A 25,179-nucleotide genomic window follows, 5' to 3' on the forward strand; every position below is an offset into this window, starting at 1 on the left:
ATCAGGGGAATAGATGTGGGAATAGACATAGTCCAGGGGAAAAAACAAAACCAAAACCAAAGAACAAAAAAAGATAACTATCAGAAACAAACATTAAAAAGCAGGCTGTTTCCCCTAGTTGGCCTTTTACAGGCTTCAGACTTGGAGATGAAATTTTGGTTCAGTTGTAGCCAAGAATTTTGCTGTAAACTTTTGGAAAACAGGACTGGACAAGAGGTCCTTTCCAACCTCAACCATTCACAAGAGATATATCTCAGTACCTAATAATGAGAGAGACATTTCAGCAGTTACTCAGGGGCATGAGAGACAGTGTATTGCTCCTTTACAGTTTAGTTGGCTGGATGCACAGGTGGGTGATGTGGCAAATGCGTAATGCTCACTTCAGCAGCCATTGCTGGCTCACTTTCTCCATTATCACAGACTACTCACCAGCTTTCCCTGGGTATACCTTAGTTGCTGATTACATGACTTAATCAGTAGGGTGGAAGCTAGACTTGAACATTTATAAGATTCATATGATTAAAGACATAAAATTGAGACAGTGAGATACTGAAACAGCAAGACTGTTTCACCTTGATCTGTAAAACAAAGGACAGGTCCATTTTCCAATAGTATTATCAATCAATAATTGTCAATGGAATAAAAATAAACTCCACAGTGCTCTGTTCTTTATGTTACACATACAACAGGTGAAAACAAACATGGATTTAAACACTTCAGCCCCAGAAAATATTTAATTATTATTTATAAGTCCATCCTGTGAATTTTATAAGTAGCTATTGTAAAATGGTTTGGCATGATAATACGAAAAACAGTAAAACAAACAAACAAACAAAAAACCCTGCTCCAGGCGTATTGGAGGGTATAAGCGATCTATTTAACATTCATTTTTAATCATATAACTACACATATAAATTCAGAATACTGTTATTTGTTAGTTTGTTTGAATTCATACATAGAGACAAGGCTTACAGAAAAACAAAAGCAAATAACAGAGATCTTTACATTACACAATGACATGTAATTGAGTGTGATGGGGCAGTGAGAAAAGTCCTTCTGCAAGATAGCATAACACTCATACCAAGAAACAGATTATCTAACCTGACTTTTGGAGAAATTTGATTTGGTTGTTTTGATAAAGGCATGACTAAGCTTCTTGACCTACCTCTAATACTATTGATTTCTCCACCTATGATTTCACTTTTTATTCATAAATATCATTATCATGCTAGGACAATAGTACTACCTCTCTAATTTAAGTATTTTCATCAGTCAGATTAGAGATATCTACCTTATACCGAATGTCAAGTAGCTGTTTTATAAACATGTGATTTTTTGTGACCAATAAAAGAATATTTCTTGCTGTGCAGTGCTCATCATGCTTTAATTTACATCTCTACCCTTCCCTAACAGCAATTAAAAAAGTAAATAAAGTTATAGAAAGAGAATATAAGGACAGGATGGCAGCATAGGCTCCACAGGTATAAACACAAATTACAAATGTTCAACTATTGATCACCACAGGAATGCAACCTTGAAAGCTGGGAAGAACTGGTTTAAGGGCTTAAAAAAGTGAATAAAGAACATGTATCCAGGGTATTTGAAACATCCCACATATAGTGAAAATGTGAAGTAAAATTGGAAGGTACAAATGACAGCCACAACACCCACAAAAATAAAAACAAAAGGCAGGGATGGAGAGGAGAGGGAAGTGGTGAGAAACAGACAGAATTTCTGCAGCAGTGTCTTTCTCATTAAGGACTCTGCACTGCATTAGCACCAATTCTTACCTGCAGAAAGTTGCCTTGCCTCTTCAGTAGAGAAGGGAGTCCGATTTGCCATTTTACCACATCTTACAATGTCAGCTCAACATGTTTCATGTCATGTTTCACTAGCTATTTTGGTTAAGTAAGTAAAAATTTTGGAAGAGCAGCATGTGTTTTTTCTGCTCCAATCCTACACACTTTACAAAGATGATTACTAACAAAGCACTTGGATACAAAAATGTATAAAAACAGATACGGATAAATATATTTGTGCAAATGAGAAGGGGGCAGAAAACACATCATTCTTAAAACTTAATGATCTGGAGATCATTAATTCAGAATGATGTACAAGTGGTCACAGAGACTGATTTTTCTTGCCTGTTAGATATGTCAGCAGACTTGTCTTGTATATAGCATTCTAGAATCTGGCTCTCTATCACATAAATGTATGTGTCTACCTCAACATAGTGTAGACAGACACAGCACAGCTCAAGAGAATTAAAAGTTTTTTGACATCTTTCAAAAATATGAACCTGATCCAAATACAGATAATATAAACAATCACAAACTACAGTTGGTAAAATGCAGAAATACAAGAAGACAGTCAGAAAATTAGTTTGAAAAACAATGCAAATTACATGGCAAATAGCAATTTTTCCAAGTCTATTAGGATCAGATAGTAATGTATAAATGCAGTTCTATACTCCACCACCTCAAAAGAAATAAAGTAGAATTGGAAAAGTTATTGAGGAGGGTGACAAAAATTATTAAAGGTATGAAATATATTCTGGTCTGTAGAATAATGCCATAAATATTGTGAATAGAGGACAACTCATTACTGTTTTTTCCACTAGAAGAACTACAAGACATGAAGTAGAAACAGCAGGTGTTAAAGGTTCAAGACAGACAAAAGGAGAAATATCTTCATATGTTACATAATTTAATAATTACATAATTTAAATCCACAAAAAATTGTGTATTTAAAACATTTGCAGTATTTCAAAGTGGGATTGAATAAATCCATTGAAGAAATAGCCCTACAGGATTCACAATACAAAGAAGTGAGTGGCTTAGACACAGGTTTTTGAAGTCTTGAATTTACTTCATACTTGCAATGATCTTACGCTCTTTGCTATATCATTATCCGCCACTGCCAGAGATGGAACATGGCATATATGGATTTCTGGTCTGATCCAGTATGTTATCAATTGTTTCTTTTCCTGTTGTTACTTGGTAGGAAGTACAGGCTGGAATGTTCCAACTTAACCTCAGTAGGTTGGTGTAAAAATTTTTGGTCATTCTTATTTTAAACCCTTCTGAACACAGGTCTTGGTGTGATATAAATGATTAGAACTTATAATTTAATTGGCCTCCAAATATACAAAGTTCCATCTGTAAGCTAACCCATTATTTTAAAAAACATATTATTATCTTGCTAGTTTTAAAGCAGTAGAACTATAAAAACCATGAGAAACTGTGTGCCAGAACTAAGAACAGTGATTGCAGGAAGGGGAAAAAAGAAAGTTTAACATTTGCTAGAAGATGTACCTGCTTTGAAAGTTGCTTTTATGATAATAGGATGAGATTTTCTCATAGAATCTCCTGCGTTGGAAGAGACCCATAAAGATCACTGAGTCCAACTCGTGGCTCCACACAGGACCACCCAAGAATCAAACCCTACGTCTGAGAGTGTTTTCCAAATGCGTCTTGAACTCTGACAGGCTCAGTGTTGTGACCACTGCCCTGGGGAGCCTGTCCCAGTGCCCAACCACCCTCTTGGTGAAGAACCATTTCCTAACATCCAGCCTGACCCTCCCCTGTCCCAGCTCCATGCCATTCCCTCGGCTCCTGTTGCTGTCCCCAGAGAGCAGAGCTCAGTGTCTGCCTCTCCGCTTCCCTCGTGAGGAAGCTGCAGGCTGCCATGAGGCCTCCCCTCAGTCTCTTCTTAAGGCTAAACAATACCATTGATTTCAGCTGCTCCTCATACATCTTGCCCTCTAGGCCCCTCACCATCTTCACAGCCCTCCTTTCTAAAACTCTCTAATGGTTTTATGTCCTTTTTATACTGTAGTGCCCAGAACTGCACACAGTAACTGAGGCGAGGCTGTACCAGCACAGAGCAGAGTGGGACAACCACTTCCCTTGACCAGCTAGCAATGCTGTGCCTGATGCACCCCAGGGTACGGTTGGACCTTTTGGCTGCCAGGGCACACTGCTGGCTCATATTCAACTTGCTGTTGACCAAAATCCCCTGATTCTTTTCGGTGGGGCAGCCTCTCATCCCCCAGTTTGTACATATATCCAGTGTTGCCCCTTCCCAGGTGCAGAATCTGGCACTTGCTCTTGTTAAACTCTACATTGTTGGTGATTGCCCAGCTCTCCAGTCAAGATCTCTCTGCAAGGCCTCTCCACCCTCAGTGGAATCAATCACTCTTCCCAATTTAGTGTTATCAGCAAACTTATTCAGTATACCTTCAAGTCCTACATTTAAGTCATTTATGAAAACATTCGAGAAAACTGGCCCTAATATTTGATTTTGATTTTTTACAAGAAGTTATCCAAGAATTGTCATTTCAGCCACAGAAAAACTGTATAATGATGCTGCTTCCATAGCTAAAATGAAAAAAAAAAAAAACAAAACACCTTATTTTATATTTCTGGTGATTCAAAAATCTTTTGTCTTTATCTAAGACACAAACATATTCTGTTTATTGAAAGTATCGATTACACTTACTTCTTTGTAACAAGTAACTGACTTTTTAGATCCCCAAAGAGATAAAAATATTATCAAAATCATATATAATATACATATACCCATTGGCAGAAATGAGTAATAACAATAGCAGTTAAATCAGTCAATCCTTCACTAAAATTTAAAGCCATAAGTAAATGACTAAAAGAATAGTAAGAGGTCACCCTCAGGTAACTGTTCAAATGGTTCACTATTTCATTTATTTTTTCCCTAGCACATACTGACAAAGCTAGATGAATCCTCAATACACATGCTTAAACTCTACTGTGTTAGTGAGCAATACTCTACTATCATGAGATCAATGTTCTTTCAACCTATCATCCCTCTGGATTTTGTATTTACTACCCTCAGGTTGGAGATTTCTGTCTTGTTAATATATCTGCTGATATATTAAAATCTCCTAATTAAATAGGTTTTTTAAAAAGAGTTTAAAATGAATAGTTACAACAAAATTTATATATGAATTTATATATGAATAACATATATTGTTTAAAGAAACAGTGTTATCAAAGTGCTACGTGAGAACATTCATATATTTACTTATGAGTAAACAACATAAAGATAGCAATTGAAAACACATTTTTAAGTGACCTACCAGTATTTCACATGATCTAGAAGAAATACTGATAAACAGCTAGGGTGTTATCATAAAATAGGCTTTCAGTTCAACATTTATCTCCACAGTAATAATAATTTGCACAGAGAGACAATATTGGAGAGTTTTGTTTTGTTTTTTCAGAAAGGAAAATGAAATGTATTTAAAGAAACAGCTCATGTGAGGAAAGGAAGCCAGCTGCATCCCAAGTCAGCTAAAGGAACTCCTCTCTTAAGTCTGTTCAAAATAACTGTGCCAAAATCTTTGCTCTAATGCCTCTGGTTCCATTGCCTTTTGTCTCTGAACCTCCCCAATTTTTTTTTATTTTTTATTTATTTATTTTTTTTGTTACCAGGTGATTTCATTTGATGTTGTCTCCATTAATTCTGCTGTATTCATATCAAAAGAATACAAGACTAAAAGCCACTACCAGTTGGTAAACCTACTCATCAGCAGGAACCGTATTATTTAATCCTTTTAATGAAAAATCATGTGTATTAAAGATGTCTAATAATCAATTAGGAACAACTTGTTAAATAGTAAAAGTTGAGAAACTTTAATATATAGGATTGTTCTGAAAAACAATAAATAATATGAGGAAAGGAAGAAAGTCACAAAATTTATGAATTCTGTGAGGGAAGTACAGAGCTGCTAGTATTCGTCTGGAATGTCTCAAAGAACTGCACAGAAATGAGTGTTTCTACCATCAGAGAAAGTCCTGAGTTTCATTTAGCTGACACAACTGTTGGAAATCAACTACTCCCCTGTGCTTAACAAATGACAAATCATTATCAGAAACTCCCAACGTCTCTGTAGTTTTTACCTGAATTTTAACAGAATTCTTCAGTTGAAACATTGAAACAGCCAAGAGTTAAATTACTGCTTTTACTGTTAACTTAAAATTGAAAGCTGGATTTGCAGTGCAATTATTGCATTCTGACTATATTATCTTACAGCAAATATACCACTGACTAAATAACTCAGTGAAATTATAAGTCATTAGAGAACCTTGATTCGTAATTACTTTATTAAAAGAAGTAATTTCCTGAGCAGTATGTTTGGTGAAATCTGGTTTCTTACGACATCATCTACAGTTCTGGTTTCCCAAGTGTAACAAAAAGCAAGCAGTGAATACAGCTTTTTCTGTAGTTCAGTTGGAAAAATATGTATTTCCTGTTGTCTAAAAATACTGAGTTTGTGCTGCAGTGTTTTCCTTTGATAGGGGTACCAATTTGTACTTTTTGTTTCTATTAATTATGTCTTCTGCTTTCGTGAATCATACAGGAACTTTGAAACTAACTAACAGATTAAAACATTTTATCAGAAGGGAGGACAGCCTTGAAAAATCCTATAAACCTTCAGGAAATTAAGCATCAATTGTATATTACTTCAGGAAATTAAGCCTAAAGAAGAGCATGCTCTTTAGAGACAGAAGTTCACAGCTGAATTTTGCTACATATTTCAGAACACATTTTTCATGTGTCTTTGTTGTACAATGCCACTATATTGTTAAAGTAGAGAAAATAATTTCTTATTTAGGAGGAAATTCTTCACTCAGAGGATGGTGAGGCACTGGAACAGGTTGCCCAGAGAAGTTGTGGATGCTCCATCCCTGGAGGTGTTCAAGGCAATCTGTACTGGGGCCCTGGGCAATCTGACCTAGTGGGTGGCATCCCCGTCCATGGTGGGGTGTTGGAACTGGATGGTCTTTATGGTCCATTCCAACCCAAGCCGTTCTATGATTCTATGATTATTTTATTTTGGAAGCTTAATTTAAATTCATATATTTAAAGCTCTTCAGGGGAGAAAAGAAATCTTTCATTTGCTGTGAAACAATGATAAATCATTTAAAGGAATATTAAAAATAAGTGTTTCAATGGTAGTGTAGTTAATGAGACTACTCCTTAAATATACATGTGATGCTCAGTGCCTTTGCCAGTCAATCCACTTGTCTTTTGATTCTAAAGTACTGAATGTCTGTCCAAAAATTTTAGAGACCAGTTTGAAGTTGTGTGCATTTCTTAGATACTGAAGAAATAAATGGAAACTTTTCCTTTGAAAACATTGATGAAAATACAGTGCCCCAAAATTTCACCTTTAATATATAGAAAGAGAAAAGGGGGTACATACTAATCACGCACAGTCTGTGTAAGCATATATTTACCTTCACAAAATGGAGAAGATCCTTCAAATTGCAACTGTGTATTCAGTTTGCAGGTTAATATATCTTGTCCAACAAGGGTGAAACCAGGATGGCACTTGTACTTGGCAAAATCTCCTGGAAGAGTTATTAACAGCAACAACAACAAAATCTTAAAATTTAAAATGGAAAAAAAAATCAAACAGAAGTACACCAATCTCTCCGGTGTAGTATGAAATATATTAATAGTTTACTTTAGCTAAAATTCAGGTGAAAACGTAAGAAAGAAAATGATATACTATTTTATCACCTATTTCAAAGTCATCATCTTCTGTAAACAAATCTGCATGTGGAACTATTGGTGGAGGCTGGCACTTCTTCAGCTGATATGCTGCAAATTTAAGTGAAAATAAGATTAAATAATGGTGTGCTAAGATTCATTTTACAGAAAATTCATTTAATATCTACACTTGCCAAATTGCCAAAGCTACAGTAAAACTCATGGTCTCTCAGTTACAACATTTTCCAATTTAAATTTCATGACATTACCTATTATATATATAAAACAAAACAGTATTTATTATGAGTATAAACACTATACTACACTGCCTAGATGGTTATAGATCCATTGCAGAACTGGATGCAGTTTAAATGATTATGAGGAGGTATTTGCAGCTACAAAGCTTCTGTTTTATGTGGCTGCCTTTGCAGCATGTCGAAGGGCTAATCACAGATTATTTAGATTTCCTGGAAAATCTGTAATTACCTGTCACATATCTGGTTTGTCATTCTTAATTTAAGTATTCTAGAGAAACTAAGGGTTAATCTTTCTGAAGTACAGATGCATATATTTACTTTAAAAAGAAGCAGCAATGATAACAGTGTTTATAAGTTAAACAAAAGAAAAAAAAAGTCACTGCCTTTAAAATAAAATGCTTTCTCTTCTCTTCAAATCTGTTTCCAAAAACTGTGAGCTGTCTCACAACGAAGGTGACCAGTGCAATGGCTGACATGTTTCTGAAATGGAGCAGAACGCCTACAACAGCTAAAGAAACCATTTCTGGATAAAAAAAAAAAAATCTAAGCCAGAGATTTAAGATTGCGATCAGACTCCACATAATATAGAAAAAGTCTCCTCTTCATGCAACAAAATCACAGTCAAGAACACAAATTCTCCTGGTACCTTGGTAGCCATTTTTGAGAAGTTAAAGAAACAAAATAAGTGATACTGGGGAATCTAACCTTACCTTCCACATTAGTTTCTGTAGCCCATTTATGAACACTTACGAACAATGTATTTAGGAGCTTAAACTCTATGCAGACTGATAGTTTTCCTGGAGAACGTCCAAGAAAAAAGCTCCACAACTTGCTTAGACACGTGACAGCAAGTTTCTAAGCTACAGACAGCAAGCAGGAGAAATATATGCATGTCCTGCGATACCCTTGATTTCACTGAACTAAGACACCTATCATCTCCCAGTGTGTGGGCTCAAAAATAGAAACCCCTGCAACTTAGTCTCCAAGAAGCCCAGTTTGCTGGGTTTTCTCACTAGTAGCCTCACTGCTTCGAATTCAATTAAAAGCATGGACACTGTTCACAGTATACATGATTTTCAGCCAGTGATCTATTATGCAAAAGTAAATAAACAATGCAGAGAAAAAGAAGCAGATTCATTCATTTTTAACCTTGCTAGACTAATGCACTACATATTGTGACAGATTATTTACCTTTCCTTTTTATCATCTGAAGTCATGGACCCTGAAAGACTGACTACACCTTTATACACCCTCAGCATAAAACTGGAAAATGCTCTCACTGACCACTCCTTGTGGTTTGCTGCTTTGACAATCCTGGAATGTGGGAGCTGTATGTTCCCTGTATAATGACTAAAACCTGGTGCTTTATTCTTTGCTCCTCAGGTAAGTGCTCTAGACATTAGGCTACCATGAATCATGTCCTTCTTCTGGGAGAAAATCACAGACAAGAAAAAAAATTCAGACTCAGTACTGATCTTGCAAAGACTTCTCCATGCAGATTGATACCTTCAGGTACACTCTTCCTGTGTCATTGACTCCTGTCCTGGTGAATTAAGTCACCCTATCTTTTTAAATTCCAATCCAGAACACCAATAATCTTCCATTTAATATACAAAATCAGGATGAATTCAGAATTAGAAATAGAACTGGAGTTCAGCATTTTACGTCTGAGTTAAGAGGCCTAATGTGCATTTCCTGTAGCCCTGACTGTAACTTTGAATATAGTACTTTGCTGGATATTAGACATAAAGCTGTTGTGCAATAGTCCAACACTATCCCACCAACCTTTTTCATGATAATTGCTATGATTAATCAGATGGTGCAGAATTTTATTATGGAAGTATAAAAGTAATTAATAAATATATGTGTCAAATTAATTAAAAATTTGAAAGCACAATATTAGACAGCAATGATTAATATTAAAGATAGGTCATAGTTTATTCAAAAGTACAAATGAATTTCCTTTTTTAACATACATTTTTAAAAATTTATACCATTATTTTAAAAAAGTAGCAAACCTATGAATCCCTATAATCCTAGTAAATTTATTTAATCACTATATCGCATAGTTAAGAAATATTTTTAAAATTCACTTGATTGTGGTAATTAGACACTGATGATATAAAGAAAACTGACCATGAAAATTGAGAACAAAGAATCCTCCTGTTGAAAAATCACTGTGAAATTTGAGGAGGACTTGATTGGTGGAACTGTAAGCTGTTTCCAGAGCTGTGTTCCCACTGAACACTCCCAGCTGAGGTGAATTATGGTCAGGACCATCCCTAGGAAGGGAAACATAAAAAATCAGATGAAGAAATACAATAGTTAACATTTAATTATCAGTCTCTTTTCTCTGTAATGCATGTTATATTTTTGTAAAAACTGCTTTCCCTAATTATTTAGAATGAAATTGTTTTTATTTCTATTAACACAGAATACTCTTTCAATATGTTTCTACAAAGTTTTGAGAGACCAAGAGTACTTTATAATAACTTTTATATTTCCATGGGTAAGAAATTTACTGTCAGACTTTGTAACATTTGAAATTTTCTGTGGATGTTCCTGCCAAAATTCTCATATATACATCACCTGAAAAAAGAAATGTATCTAGAAACCTCTTAAGATCTTATCGTATTTCTAATATTTTTGACCTGGATCCTTCAAGTCTGCATTCATGACTAATGCATAGAGAGGTGTGCATGTTGCAGGTTCAGCCTGCCATTTCAATTCATTCCTGAGAATCAAAAATCTCTTCAAAGGGGGAAGAAAACAGTGGAAAAAAAAGAAAGTTTGTGTATTTCTGAATAGTGGAATAGACACCCAAAGAGAAATACTACAAAAATACCAGGCTGCTTCCATTTTCAGTATCATCACACAGAACATTCATCTCTAAACAGCCAGAATAAATAAATAAAAGCACTGCTTTTATCAGTGAAGAATTTTTGGAGCCCTGCAACACCTATTTGTGGTCTTCTTCTATATTACATTTACTGAATCAAAACTGAATCAAAAACCCTTTGCGATATGTATTTTAGAAAGCTGGAGATTACCTAGAAGCTCTCTGAAAGCATTTAGCTTTTGACCTTTCAGTATCTTTAAGTTAGAGGGATATTTGTTCATCTCTAGCTGTATGTTTAAAAAGCCAAGCATTAACTCATTTTTGTCTATTCCAAACCTATCAAGATAATCTCTTATTAAAAGGAAATATCTGGTGTATGGACAAACTTGGTTTCAAGTTTTGAAAGAGTGCATGTCATGTATTTACTTTGCTGTAACAACATTTTAAAAATATTATTTAGATGAATTATTCTTCCCCAAAGAAGTTTTTCAAGATTATCCAGTCTTCCAAAATCAACTCTAGTATCAGTGACAACAAGAAAAAATAAACTGTAGCTGACTTGGCATAAAAATGTATTTTCTTTTTCTTGCTGCCTTGCAAATAATTGTCAAATTAATGAATCCTGAATAGGAACATGATAATTTACTTAGCTTTTCATTTTAAAAGTCTTATTACCATTGAGGAAGAAGAAAATAATTTTTTTCTTGTTTTCCAAAAAAAACCCACCAAAACCAGAAAAACTCTTTCATACTACGGTTTGACACTTCGTACAGAAGTGAATGGTATATATATGAATGATATAAACACAATTACATGTAACAGCCTCCTCCTAGCAAATTCAAGAGCTATTCATCACTGATACCTCAGAAAACAACTCTTAAAAAAAGCCTGCTTGTGATTTATGGGCAATCAGAAACTGAAAGAAATAAGCTGTAAAACAGTTCAATATAACAGTTCAGGAATTCAGCACATACTACAGCCAAACAAGTTCAAAAAAGTATACAGGATTTTAGGATTTAATTGCTTAGGCATGAAAAAGAGAAGTCATCAATCCAGCATTCTTTTCATTTAACACGTCAGAGAGGACAACCCATGATGGATATTAGAGACAAATTCCATGATAATGAAAATACCAATGGCAGCTAATGTGCAGTTCATAAACAGTTATGCATCTCTTTTATAAGCTGACTGAATTTCCCTATTTTAGTATTGGATTTTAGTATTACTGTCTGGAAAAAACTCACCCTGTTCAGCAATAGTGGACCAGCTGGGAGATGGGAGCAGCTGGAGTAAGTTATATCCCACATTCTGTGCAAACTGTCCCTTTGTAAAACTATCTGCAGCACTTATGAGAGAGAAGTAACTGGACATTGTGTGGGGTAGGGACCAAGGTTAGCTATTGATGAGTATGTAACAACTTCCTGTCTAAGACACTGTCATCTATGCCTGCTCTTCAGTGTAGTAAATTCTTATGGAAGAACTTTGTCAGCCCTGAGACCTCCTTTTCCAGCTGGAGACACAAAATTGAAAGGGGTTTGGGGAATTACAAGTTTGGGGAAGAGTAACATACAAGGTGAAGCCGAAAGATGTAAAGGTACAAGGGCTGAAACCTTGGCTTCAAAAAGAGAGCCAGCCTTATTAAGAGACTGGAAAATCTCAATGAATGCCTAAATCAATTAATGTCTAAAAGATGTCAAAAAGTTTTGCTGCAACTAACGTATTACCTCATATATTCACAGGACACGTAATTTAACATAATGCAGATTGCTACATCACTTTGACTTCAAATGGTCTCATTTGGAAAACAGGAGGCCAGTTCCAGAAACTGTAAAATGTAACTTGTATCTTCCTGCACACAACCACGATTTCAAAGAAGATCTGATTGATAACTGAACATGTTTCAAAGTACTTTTAGAACCATAATCTTAAGGGTTCATATCATGATATAAAGGTTAATTATTTCATATATTTATAGAGCTTGTTGTTGTATATGCTGGTCTTCAGCATAGATGGTAACATACAGGGCAAGACTAAGCAAAAGCCAAGGCCTGGGACAGTGAGTTTTTGATAAATTAATCAGAAAAAAAGCACTTTTATTTTGAAAAATTACATACCAAACAGCAATGTAGTCATTCACAGGTTCAGTTTGGAGTAAGGTAAAGTTGATGTAAATTCCATGGCCTGGAGGTACAACAATTAACCAAGTACAGTCCTTGGAATTTGGGTATTCATCTGGAAATCCTGGGGAATAAACTGTACCATTCTGAGCAGTTACATTATAGCCACAAGGAGCTGAAAAGAAAACAAATGAAAAAAATAATAAGAAAAACATACTTCAAGTTATGCTTCCAGATTCTAAAACCTCTACAGGAAAAGCCAAAGTAGTTCTTAAAGACAATGTTTTCTCTTGGTTGCTTGATTCTTGGAGATAAAAAGCACCGATATTTCTAAGAAGTAAGTTATCCTGATGTCTTTCAGATTTTATTGCTTAAAATCCATCAAAATCTACTGGAAATGTTGTTTTTATACAGAATAATTTAAACTAAGTTAACAAATTTTAAAGGGACATCTTCAGTTTGTATTCAAGATTCAGAAACAAGCAAAGAGGAATCCTTTTAATAGCCTCTGGTTATATAGGACAGGTTAAGGAGGCTTTCACCACTTCACCTTCTTCATCCATACCAGTATTAGCTAGTATGATGAGTTCAGCACATCTTCCCATCTTAGAACATCTGCTCATGAACTACGGTCCTTTTAGTGACCAACAAAGGAAGCAAGGAAAGGAAAGAGAAAGGAAAGAAGGGTTGTTTATATCTGTCTAAGGTCTCCCTGGAGCTTTCTCCAGGCTGAGCAACCCCAACTCCCTCAGCCTGTCTTCATAGGAGAGGTGCTCCAGCCCTCTGATCATCTTTGTGGCCCTCCTCTGGACTCGTTCTAATATTTCCTTGTCCTTCTTGTGCTGGGGGCCCCAGAGCTGAACACAGCACTCCATGTGGGGTCTCATGAGAGCAGAGCAGAGGGGTAGAATCACCTCCTTCGCCCTGCTGGCCACACTTCTTTTGTTACAGCCCAGGATACAGTTGGCTTTCTGGACTCTAAGCACACCTTGCCAGCTCAGGTTGAGTTTCTCATCAACCAACATCCCCAAGTCTTTCTCCTCAGGGCTACTTTCAATCTATTCCCTGCCCAGCCTGTATTTGTGCTTGGGATTGCCCTGGCACAGATGTAGGACCTTGCACTTGGCCTTGTTGAACCTCATGAGGCTTACATGGGCCCAAATCTCAAGCCTTCCCTTCCCTTCAGCATGTTGACCACACCACATGGCTTGATGTCATCATACATAAAGCACAGTTCTAACAGGAGCTGACTTAGTATCTTAGTATGTTCGTATCTTCACCCATGTCCCAGGATTTGTTTCTAATTAATTAAAACTGAAATTCATAGTATATATTTGGTCTTCCTAGGTAAAGCTAATATACGAAAATGTGGTAACAGCATATCAGGTGGCTAAAAATATTAAACAATTATACAGAACATAGAAGTGGGACAATTTTTAATGCCAGTAGACAAACAAAATATACTGCTTCATATTTTTGAGAAAGACCTTTACATTGTTAGTTCCCTTAGTCCACATGAGAAGCTAGAAAGAGTATAGAACATGTCTGCATTACTACTACGAACGGAATGAAATCATGGAATATAGAAAAGGAAAGATATGGAAAGGATAAAAGGCCTCAAACAAGTAAAACCTTAGCCAATTGGCCCAGTAAATATGGTGCTGTCACTGCTAGCAACATGCCACAGACTTAGCATCAAGCTAACAAAACAGGCCACAGACAGCCAGGTTTTTCTGGTTTTGTTCTGGTAGCCTGGAACTTGTTTTAAGTTGTCACAGCAATTGTATAATGATTGGGTAGCTACTTACTACTTCATTTTAGCTTTTGCTTAACTTTGTACAACTGTGTGATGTAACAGTTAATATTATATCTATATATATTTTATGACTAAAAGGTAGTGCTGACAAACAGATTTTGTGTACAGAATGAACACCTCCTGGATTACAACCCCTGAATTTAAGACTTGTATAGGCGCTAGAACAGTGAGTGTAACAGCAGAGAAAGGGGTAGATATTAGAAGTTTGTGTGTACCATTCTAACATTACCTGATTTGAAATATTACTATCACTGTAACTGGACTAATAATTCGGTTAGACTCTTACGATTTTCTTTGTACTAAAATTAAACTTTTCGCTTTGCATATATGGCACGTTCCTTTTGCCTACTGCAAATTTTGAGTGTAAGATTGGTGAGAATTCAAGCAGCCTATTTCATAAATTGGTTGCAGCAAATTCTTACCAATATATTTTGACACCAGTGGAAAAGCAAGAACACCTAAATATAATAATAGCAGAAATGCTGCCATGATGATTTTGTTACCCGAAGAAAACAAAAAAGAGAAATACCAGGTGTCCTCAGCATTCTCGAATCACAGACCTGTTGTCCACATATCACACACAGACACTTAGAAATCTTTTTTATGAATTATTTATGAGTGACATATTATCGGATTTCCATGGGGCAACTGCACAGACAGCCCAACCTCTTCCTCTGAAGCAGTTTCAATTTCCCTTTGTGAATCACTACCACATCCCCTTACTTTGCTTTCTGAAGTATGTGGAATCTTCTGTAGAAAAGTTTTTGATTTGAACTTCTAAGACTGGCCCTAGTAGAAAGGTGATTTCATTCTTCAATTGATTTCCCTCTCAGACCCACTGCCAAAATCCAGGGATCAGAGACCTAATAACCTCTTGTTTTCCTTATTGCAAAAAAACATTTTTATGCAAAAATAATTCTTTTGGCAGTGCTAGACTCGGCTTTAACATATGGAAATGTTCTACAAAGCAAGAAATGTGCTGCGCCTGAGAAAACGCTGCATTCTCAGACAAAACTCTAAGAAATCTGCACTTCAGTCAGAAATCATAGCTATAAATGTACACAAATGCAGACATAGTGGAGATGCATGCATTCAGGCCTCAGCTGTGAAGAGCTGTGCAATGTGGGTGCCTATGGGTAAGCTTGACAGGTAGGACTGAGATGCAAAGAAACCAAGACAAATGTACATTCTGAATTACAGACATGTCAGTAACAGAGAACAGTTTTGAAGTGAAGATAAAATTACTGAGTTGAAGCTTTCCAGATGGGGGGATCAAAGAGAAAGAATGATTGCATCTTCATGGCATTAGCTTTATCTAAAAAGAAATATAGAAAATGCTAATTTGTACTATAAAAATCTAAACTACTCAATATATGTCCCACGTGTCTTCAATATCTTTTAGGAAGCATTCTTCTCTAGGTAGTAAGAAATAAAAAAAATATAAGGCTGCTATGCCCCTTGGTGCTGCATTTACATCCCTACTCAGGAATATTATATATAATACTGAAGTCTTTTTAATACTCCAAAGACATCTTCATTTTGTGTTAGGTTTAAAAAACAAAACAAAACAAAATAGCCAAAAACACATGCTCTCCAATATCGAATAACCATTTTAATCACCACCAGACTAGATGAAAAACAGTAATGTTCTCAGATTAAGAGTAAAATCATTTAATCTGGCATTCCATCTTTTAGGGTGAAAGAAATACAGCTGGATAAAGAGATTTTTAAGAGTTTGGTTTTTTTTGTTCACTTTGATTTAATTGCCATGGAAGGTAATCCAACTAATTTGTTGGATATTTTTAAGAAGTCCTAGATATAGAATGCTGTTGTGGTTTAGCCCGGCTGGCAGCCAAACACCACACAGCCGTTCGCTCACCCTCCCCCCTCCCTCTCCGGGATGGGGGAGAGAAACGGGAAAGTGAAGCCTGTGAGTTGAGATAAGGACAGTTTATTAAGACAGGGAAAATAATAACAATAATAATAATAATAATGATAATAATAGTAATAATGTGTACAAAGTGATGCACAATGCAATTGCTCACCACCCGTTGACCGATGCCCAGCCTATCCCCGAGCAGCCGGCCCCCCCACCCCGGCTAGCCACCCCTATATATTGTTCAGCATGACATCAGATGGTATGGAATACCCCTTTGGCCAGTTTGGGTCAGCTGTCCTGGGTCTGTCCCCTCCCAGCTCCTGCTGCACCCCCAGCCTGCTCGCTAGCAGGACAGAGCGAGAAGCTGAAAAGTCCTTGGCTTGGTGTAAGCATTGCTCTACAACAATTAAAACATCAGCATGTTATCAGCGCTCTTCTCATCCTAATCCAAAACATAGCACCCTGCCAGCTACTAGGAGGAAAATTAACTCTGTCCTACCTGAAACCAGGACAAATGCTTATTTGTGTTCTGTGTTTTAAGACCTCTAATTAATAACTGAAACTAGTACTATGAAATGTACCATTTTATTACCGGAACTCTTTAATCACATTTTGATTAGAAGAGATCTATTCAAATCTTGCCCACAGTTTAATGAATGTTGTTTTTTAATCAGACAAATGTATCATTGAAGATGAGACAGGTACATAATGTCATTCATATTGTTTTCTGAAACTTTCATAAAACTGTACAAAATAGTCTAATTCCACAAAATAAATAAATAAATAAATAAATATTAAGCTGATAAACTGACGTAGTTTCACAAACATGTATCGATGATGTGTCATATGGCAATCGCATCTGATACACCTGAAAATACTTATTGCAACTTTTACCAAGTCTCATGTTCCCATTTATTCTATTAATGTAGATGTCACTCAGTATACATTTCAAATAATTGGAAGTGCTATTTTGTTTGTTTTGCATTTAAGATCTATCATATACAGATTGCTGCTAAGCTACTTGAACGTTAATTTTTTTGCAATTGAAAAAAATCTCTTGGTTTTATAATATATAGTTCCACATTCTATCACAACATTGCTATTCATCTTTAATTAATATTTTTAAGTTACTAAATTAAATATTTAAACTATTAATGAGGATTTTTTTAAAAATATTATTTCTTCAGGTAATAAATTCTATTCAAAGCTTAATTAGTGAGAAAAAAGTGACAAAAAGTCATTGCAGATATATCACCACAAAACTGCTGTGGAAGAAATCAAGGTCAGGCAACAGCAACTAGCTCAAAAAGCTTAACCAAAGATTTAAAAAAAAAATAAGGGGAAAAAAATGTGTGATCTATATAGAACAAAAATTGTTGAGCTTTGGAATTAGGATTGTAGGTTTCTAAAGTACTCTACCACTTAGTGTTAAAGATTCTGCTTGGCAGTGCCTGGACATAAAATTTCACAGGCTTTGGATGGGTCCTACTGAAGTGCCATTATGCTAGTTCACAAAGCTGTTTAGCTTCTTCTGTTGCTTTGATTCAAAAAAAGAAATTCACTTCCCCAGATGTTCCAAAAGCGCATAAATCCCAAATACACTTTATATGATTAGGAAAAAGGTGAAGCAGATTATTAGACTTAGAAGAAAGCTTTTAATTTCAAGACATAAGAATAAAGAAGATACAGAGTTTTATTGCAGGCCAGAGTAATGAAAGTAACTTGTGATACTGACTTCAATCCTTACTAAGAGAGGAGGCTAGCAGATTGTCTCACAAACAGAAGATGTAACAGCTACTTTTCTTAACTATTCTCTCAGTTTAGCTTTAATTTATACAATTTTTTCTTCTCATTTCTGACTTACTACTACAAAAAGGATCCCAAAATACATGCTGCAAAATACCAAAACTAAGTTAAACATTCAATGTTTTTCTCATGAAAATAGCAGTAGGATTATCTACTGGTAATTTAATTTATTATTAAATCATCAGTTTAATAATAAATAATAGAAATAAAATGAATGAAATACAGCTAGAAAAATCCATTATGCTAAAAGAACCATATTCAATGAACCCATATAAAATATGGTAAGTGTGAAAACAATGTTCAAAGAGAACAGAGATTATAAATTGTCTAGAAATCTCAGAACATATGCAAAACAATGTTTTCCCAATGATAACATTTCAAATTACATCTCAGAAATTAACATTTGCTAAAATGCATTTTATTAATAAACTGAAAGGATATAGGGAGAATATGGATTTGATACCTAAAATGTCCTTTTCTTCTAGGAGTTCAAAGAGGATTGGTCAAACATCAAGGGAAAAGAGAAAAATATATTCTCTTATCTTTTTATGTCCTTTAAAGTATTTTGTCACTTTATTCTTTTGCAGGATAATAAGGCATATTGTAGCTGATAAGCACAAGATATTATTATGAGTTGTAAAAATCTGTATCATCAGGCTGCAAGATATAGAACTAAATACACCATTATAATTATTTAGGAGAGTAAGTCATCATATCTTACACAAAGGCCACAAAAAAGTTAATTTATCAAGTAATTATTTCTTATCTTCCATACACTGTTTAGATATTTTTTTGGAAAGTGGAATCATTATTTCCAGACAAGCTCATCCCTGTGCTATACTTGATATTCGACTCGTAACTCTAGCCGTTCTTTTCACCCTAGCATTGTACTGTATAAGGAACATATGTTAGTAATATTCTACCAATCATCATCCTTTATACTTCTATAACACTCTTTAAAAGGTAACTTCACCAGTTTATGTTGAGGAAGAATATTTCATATTTGCTTTCAGTGCAATTTTATTATGGATAAACACGTATTTCTTTTTTTTCAAAACATTGATAAAGTTGAATCCCTAAACCAATCTCCTTTGAATAAAATATGTTCTTTGGATAGTCCTTACTCATCCTTTACTCATCTTAATTCAAAATTAATTACTTATTAATTCATGTAATACAAGGAAAAATAATTTGTAAAGTGCTATAATTTTTTAATTAGAAATTTAAGTGGAGCTACAGATCATATTCAATGCAAGAACTTATGTACCTAAAATAGGAATTGCAAAGCATTTAAGTGCAAAACTGAAATCTTCAATCCTCCCATTCATTTACTATATAATTCAGGAGGCATCTGAAGTCAGAAGCCTTGGGAACAAAAGCACATAGCTGGGCTACGCATGTCAGTGTTCTATCCTGAAGGAATCCTCTAAAAGAAATACAGAAATTAGCTGTAGTAGTCAACTAGCACTATAGTAGGTGCCCTTAAAAGAACATCTCAGAGGATCTTTTAGCATCAGATGCACAACTTAAAAGGAATGTTACAGACATTTAGTTACAAGATACAGGATGGTTTCCATCTTTTATTTAAATATGTCAGACGTAAAAGTTTTTACCACCATTAGAAATACACACACACACATATATTCATATATATGTGTGTATATATATATATATACACCATTATGAGTTATAACCGACCTCTTTGACAAGGATGTGATGCATTATCTCATTACATATCTGTAAGGAAAGCACTAGCCCAAAGAATTTTCATTGCTTGTATAGATATTTTAGTTTTTTACTTATTCTTCCTAAAGGGGAGACAAATTCTTCCTGAAGTGGATTCTTTATTAGGTTTTAAATTATTTGTGTACTTCATTTGAAATTTCTGTTTTTTGAAAAATGTCTAAACTTTCTTCCAGTGGCTCTGATGCACAGATTAAAACACAGGAAACAACAACAACAACAAAAAATGTGAGAAAGGAAGCCACATCTTGGCAAGCAGCAGGGTTTTGGTAGCAGGGGAGCCCCAGGGATGGCCTCTGTGAGCAGAGCCCAGCAGCTGCCCCACGTCAGATCAGAGACAACTCCAGCCAGCTCCAAAGGGACCTGCCACTGGCCAGAGCTGAGCCAGGGAGAGACTGCTGGGTGGGACTCTGGGAGAGTAGACTGAGGAAAGGGAAAAAGGTCATGCACAACAGCATCTGGGAGAGAAGAGTGAGAAATGTGAGAGAAGCAGCCCTGCAGACCCCAAGGTCAGTGCAGAAGGAGGGCAGGAGGTGCTCCAGGCACGCACAGAAGTTCTCCTGCAGCCTGTGGAGAGGCCCCTGGTGGAGCAGGCTGTCCCCCTGCAGCCCATGGGTCCCACAGGGAGCAGATCTCCACGCTGCAGCCCGTAGAGGAGCCCCCGCTGGAGCAGGTGGATGTGGCCTGGAGGAGGCTGCGGCCCATGGAAAGCCCCCACAGGAGCAGGCCCCGGGCTGGAGCTGCAGCCTGTGGAGAGGAGCCCACGCAGGAGAAGGGGGTCTGGGGGGAGCTGCTGCCCGTGGGGGACCCGTGCTGGAGCAGTTTGCTCCTGACGGATGGACCCCGAGGTATGGAGCCATGTGGGAGCAGTTCTTGAAGAGCTGCTGCCTGTGGGCAGCCCCCGCAGGCTCAGTTCGGGAAGGAAGGCATCCCGTGGGAGGGACCTCATGTGGAGCAGGGGCAGAGAGTGACCGTGAAGGAGCGGTGGAGACAAAGCGTCAGGGACTGACCACAGCCCCCATTTCCCGTTCCCTTGTGCTGCTCAGGGGGGAGGAAGTAGGAGAGGGTGGATGGGGGGAAGGTGTTTTTGGTTTGCTTCTAGTTCTCACTGCTGTAGTCTGTTATCAATAGGCAATAAATTACATTAATCTCTCTATGCCGAGTTTGTTTTGGCCATGATGATAATTGTTGAGAGATCTCCCCACCCTTATCTCAACCCTTGAGCCCTCTGCATCGTATTTTCTCCCTTTTCCTCTGAGGAGGGGGAGTGAGAGAGCGGTTGTGATGGAGTTCAGCTGCCCAGCTGGGTACAACCACCACACGTATGCTGGAAACTTTCCAATACCATTCAGTATTGGAAACATTTCAGTATTTGCATTTCTATACTGCCGTAAATGCAAAACAGTCTAAGTACCTGGAAATAAAGCTGTTCTTTTATTTAAAAATAAAACAAAACTCTGTAATCTCATGTATTAAGATATGTACTACTTCCTAACTGAACTACTGAAGCCTGGGGGCATGGCCTTTCTCATCCCTGTGCCAAATGTTCTGTCCAGAGATTTCCTTCCATTGTCTTCTTCAGGACAAAACACTGAGAGCTGTTCACTTCATTTATCTTTACCTAAAAATTTATTGCTCTCTAATGCAGCTTCTCATAGTGATGTTATGCTGCCACATATGATTTTATTGGATCCTTAGGGGCTTATCAAAAGAGACAGGCATGAAACACTGGTTCATCTTCCAGAACATTTTTAAGTAGAAGAGCCCAATTTCTTTCACTATTTCCCACAGGCAGAATGCATCTTTTCTTTGGGTTATTTAGGAAGCTAATCTAATTCATAAACACACTCTGGGAAGAAATTCTTCTCTATTTAGATAGAGCCAGCAATTATTCCTTTCCATACTGAGACTTGGGGCTTTCTTCTTTAAATTATGTGAGAGAGGTTTCCCAGAACTAAGAGAGAATTCAAAGAGAGTGAATCTCTAGTCCTGTGTCCTACTTGTAAACTAGCATTTTGACTTAAAATGTATCATTCTATGTTTTTTGTTATTCATGTCAAACCCACTATCTACTGATGTAGCATTGTGAATATTACATAGCATATATTTTTGTGCTTTTGTACCGATGATCTCTTGAGGTCCCTTCCAACCCCTACAATTCTGTGATTCTGTGACTCTGTGATTACCCTGAACAAATGTCCAGTAAGAGAAAACCCCAAAACTGGATGTATCCATACAGGAAAAACAAAACTATTAACATGTATCAGACTACACAAAATCATATATTTTTAAAGCTCTTAGTTCTTCTGAACTATTACTTACTTTGCATTCTCAGCTGATTTCTTCCAGTCATGATCAGATGTTGAATAAATGGTACATGACATAGCAGTTGGTAAATGTGTACTGCCCAGCTATCACTGCTCTGGGTCCTACTGCCCAGCTAACAATTACTCAAACTTATTTCCTAGAACTGCCTCCAAATGACTGTGTCTTAAACACACATCTATTTCACAAAAACCTTCAATCACTGACTATGAAAAAAAAAAAAAAAGACAATTTTCCCAATCAGACTAGAAAAAATAAGTTAAACAATGTCTCAGGAGCTGAAGAAGCAAAACAAAATCCACATGCATGTCCTCCATTGTGTTTGCTCAGAGGGGCAACATTACCAGGAATGTATCCTTCATTAGAACTTGGAATTATCTAATCGATTCATATTACCCAAAAGATAGCCAAGGTTGTTTTAAAGAATTTTCTGTATTGAATCTGGTAAAAAAAAAATGTTTGTATACACCATTGTGTACATTTTTACAGTATTTCTTTTGTTTTGACAAACACAATGGAAATGGTATAACTAAAACGTAAAATTAAAACATATTTTTAAGGAAAGGGAACTTGTTTTATTCATGTTTAAGAATATTACTTTTTCAGAGCTGTATCACTGCTAGAGGGTCTTTACACCATAACTAACATTAACACTCTTCTTGTTTGACAGATTTACCTTCTTTATTTTTATTATTTTTTTTCACTTTGAGGTTTCTGTAATAATTCTCCCTTTGGCCAGTAGATCACATTTATGACTTACTCCTGGAGCCTGTCAGACCTCTATGTCTATTTAATAATGGGATAAAAAACATAGTTTAAATTAAAATGAAACTTGGGTTAATAATTCCATATAATAATTCCAATAATAATTCCAGTAATAACAATAATACAAGTGATATTTTTGAAATGCATAAATTGGGGATTTTAATGATCTTTATGCTTTAATACAAATCTCAAAGATTATGACAAAGTTTAGTATCTGTGAAAACTTCATCCAGAAAGCTCATTTTAGACTGTATTTCTTCCTTGTAAACCCTTTGCAGTACAAGAAACAAACAATACTTTCAACCTCGTCTCTATATTTAACGTACTAGATATCTGAGCAATTTATGGAAATTTGCGAAAAACTATTATGGAACTAGAATGTAAATTTTATAGATTCTTGTATCACTGGCCTTAAGCAACAAAATAAGAAAATAATACAAGTGTCCCTTTCCAAGTGCATACACAAAACTCATGTTCATGCTGCAGTGCAATATAGTTAGGTTGACAGTGAAAACCTTTAGCGCCATTACCCCTTGTTATGACGAAAATCAATCATTTATTTCAATCTGTTTTCACTCTTCCTAGCTGGTTGATTAGCCATGACAACACTTTAGTTCTACATAATGACCACCTCATTTCTTTGTAGCACCTTATAAAAAACTTTATCAAAGCCTCTAAAGGAAATGTCAGAAATTTTGTTTCTTCACTTACACGTTTTAGATGAAAGTCCAAGTAAAAGCTTCACAATGGAAAAAAAAATATAGGCTACTCTGCTCGTTGTCCCCACCCAAAAGAAAACACATACACATACAAAAAAGCAAAAGTGAAAAACACCACAAACAGAATAGAATTTAAAAAAAAATAAAAAATCACATGGACTTAAGATCATTTTTGGCAGTATCATGAGTTCTTATAATCATTATGACTTTGAAAGATACTAGTAGAAACAATAAATCATTGCTGAGGAACATGATTCATATTATAATATTCAGGCTTTGGCTGCTTACATTACAGATTAGGATAAAGGTCCAATTCTTCAGTAAAAGCTGCATTACAAAAAAGTAAACAAAAATCATAAAGTACTGTGAGTTTTGAAGCACACAGAAAGTTACCTTCACATCTAGGGAAATGATAGTTCCAATTTCTGTTGATTCCATGTTGGCATGTGAGAACAGGCTGACCCCTCAAAACATATCCAGGATAGCATTCAAATGATACCGACTGACCCACACTGTAATCCGAGTTGACTATATATCCATTCAAAAAAGGAGGAGGATCAGGGCAGTTCTGTAACTCATAAGCTGGAAGAGAAAAGAAGTGCTTAGTCAGCTCTCAACACAAGAATTCACCATTAATTTAAATTCTGTACTGGATTCCATAATTGGTTAACACAAATGCCAAAAATCAGTAAATGAATGGTTAACACATATCAATACTAAATAATTATAGGAATAAATCATTCATTTGAACCATTCAGCTCTTAAAAACGAATGAAGGAATTAGCTTCAGAGACAAAGCATAGGAAAGATCAAAATCTGGAATAGAATGAATTATTGTTACTATTACTACACTATTATTACTATTACTATTACTAAACTATTACTACACTAATATTCTCAAGATTAAAATTTTCCACAGAAATTTTCAAGTATATTTTCCTATTTTGATATATGAAACAATTCAATTCATTCCAAGTAACAAATGGTAAAATGATTTATGAAAAGAAAATATTCATGATGACTGAAATTAAACTATTTTTATAAAAAAAGTTCATATCTATTGAATAGTTCATAGTGCAACTTCCAAATCTGAAAGTTTACATTTATTAATACTGAAGTGTACAAAACACCATAACAACTTGAGACTTTTTTTTTCTGATAGTATTCATATGTCAATCTATGTGTCATATAGTAAGAATGAATGTAATGGCAGCACAACAAAAATGAAGTTTTGCAGCACTGTGAACACTCTGTAGCAACCCAAACTTTTGAAATTGAGGTTAAGCATGTGTATTACTATGGTGGCTTATATTTATTTGACTGGCAATATTGCAGTTTGTTCATTACCTGCACTGATTAGCCAGTGCAATGACTTCAACA

General features: G+C 35.8%; 1 protein-coding gene across 1 annotated transcript in view; it reads right to left on the bottom strand.

Annotated features, from left to right (window-relative positions):
- The window catches only part of CSMD1 (CUB and Sushi multiple domains 1), a 1,150,797-nt gene that overhangs the window by 108,660 nt on the left and 1,016,958 nt on the right, over positions 1-25,179 (bottom strand). The window contains exons 42-46 of the mRNA XM_035542943.1: positions 24,193-24,381; positions 12,744-12,921; positions 9,927-10,072; positions 7,564-7,644; positions 7,278-7,391 (exon numbers count right to left, since the gene is read on the bottom strand). Of these exons, the coding sequence (XP_035398836.1) occupies positions 7,278-7,391; positions 7,564-7,644; positions 9,927-10,072; positions 12,744-12,921; positions 24,193-24,381 (708 nt within the window). The remainder of the gene's footprint in view (positions 1-7,277; positions 7,392-7,563; positions 7,645-9,926; positions 10,073-12,743; positions 12,922-24,192; positions 24,382-25,179) is intronic.

The sequence above is a fragment of the Cygnus atratus genome, chromosome 3 (assembly GCF_013377495.2).
Source record: "Cygnus atratus isolate AKBS03 ecotype Queensland, Australia chromosome 3, CAtr_DNAZoo_HiC_assembly, whole genome shotgun sequence".
NCBI lineage: Eukaryota > Metazoa > Chordata > Aves > Anseriformes > Anatidae > Cygnus > Cygnus atratus.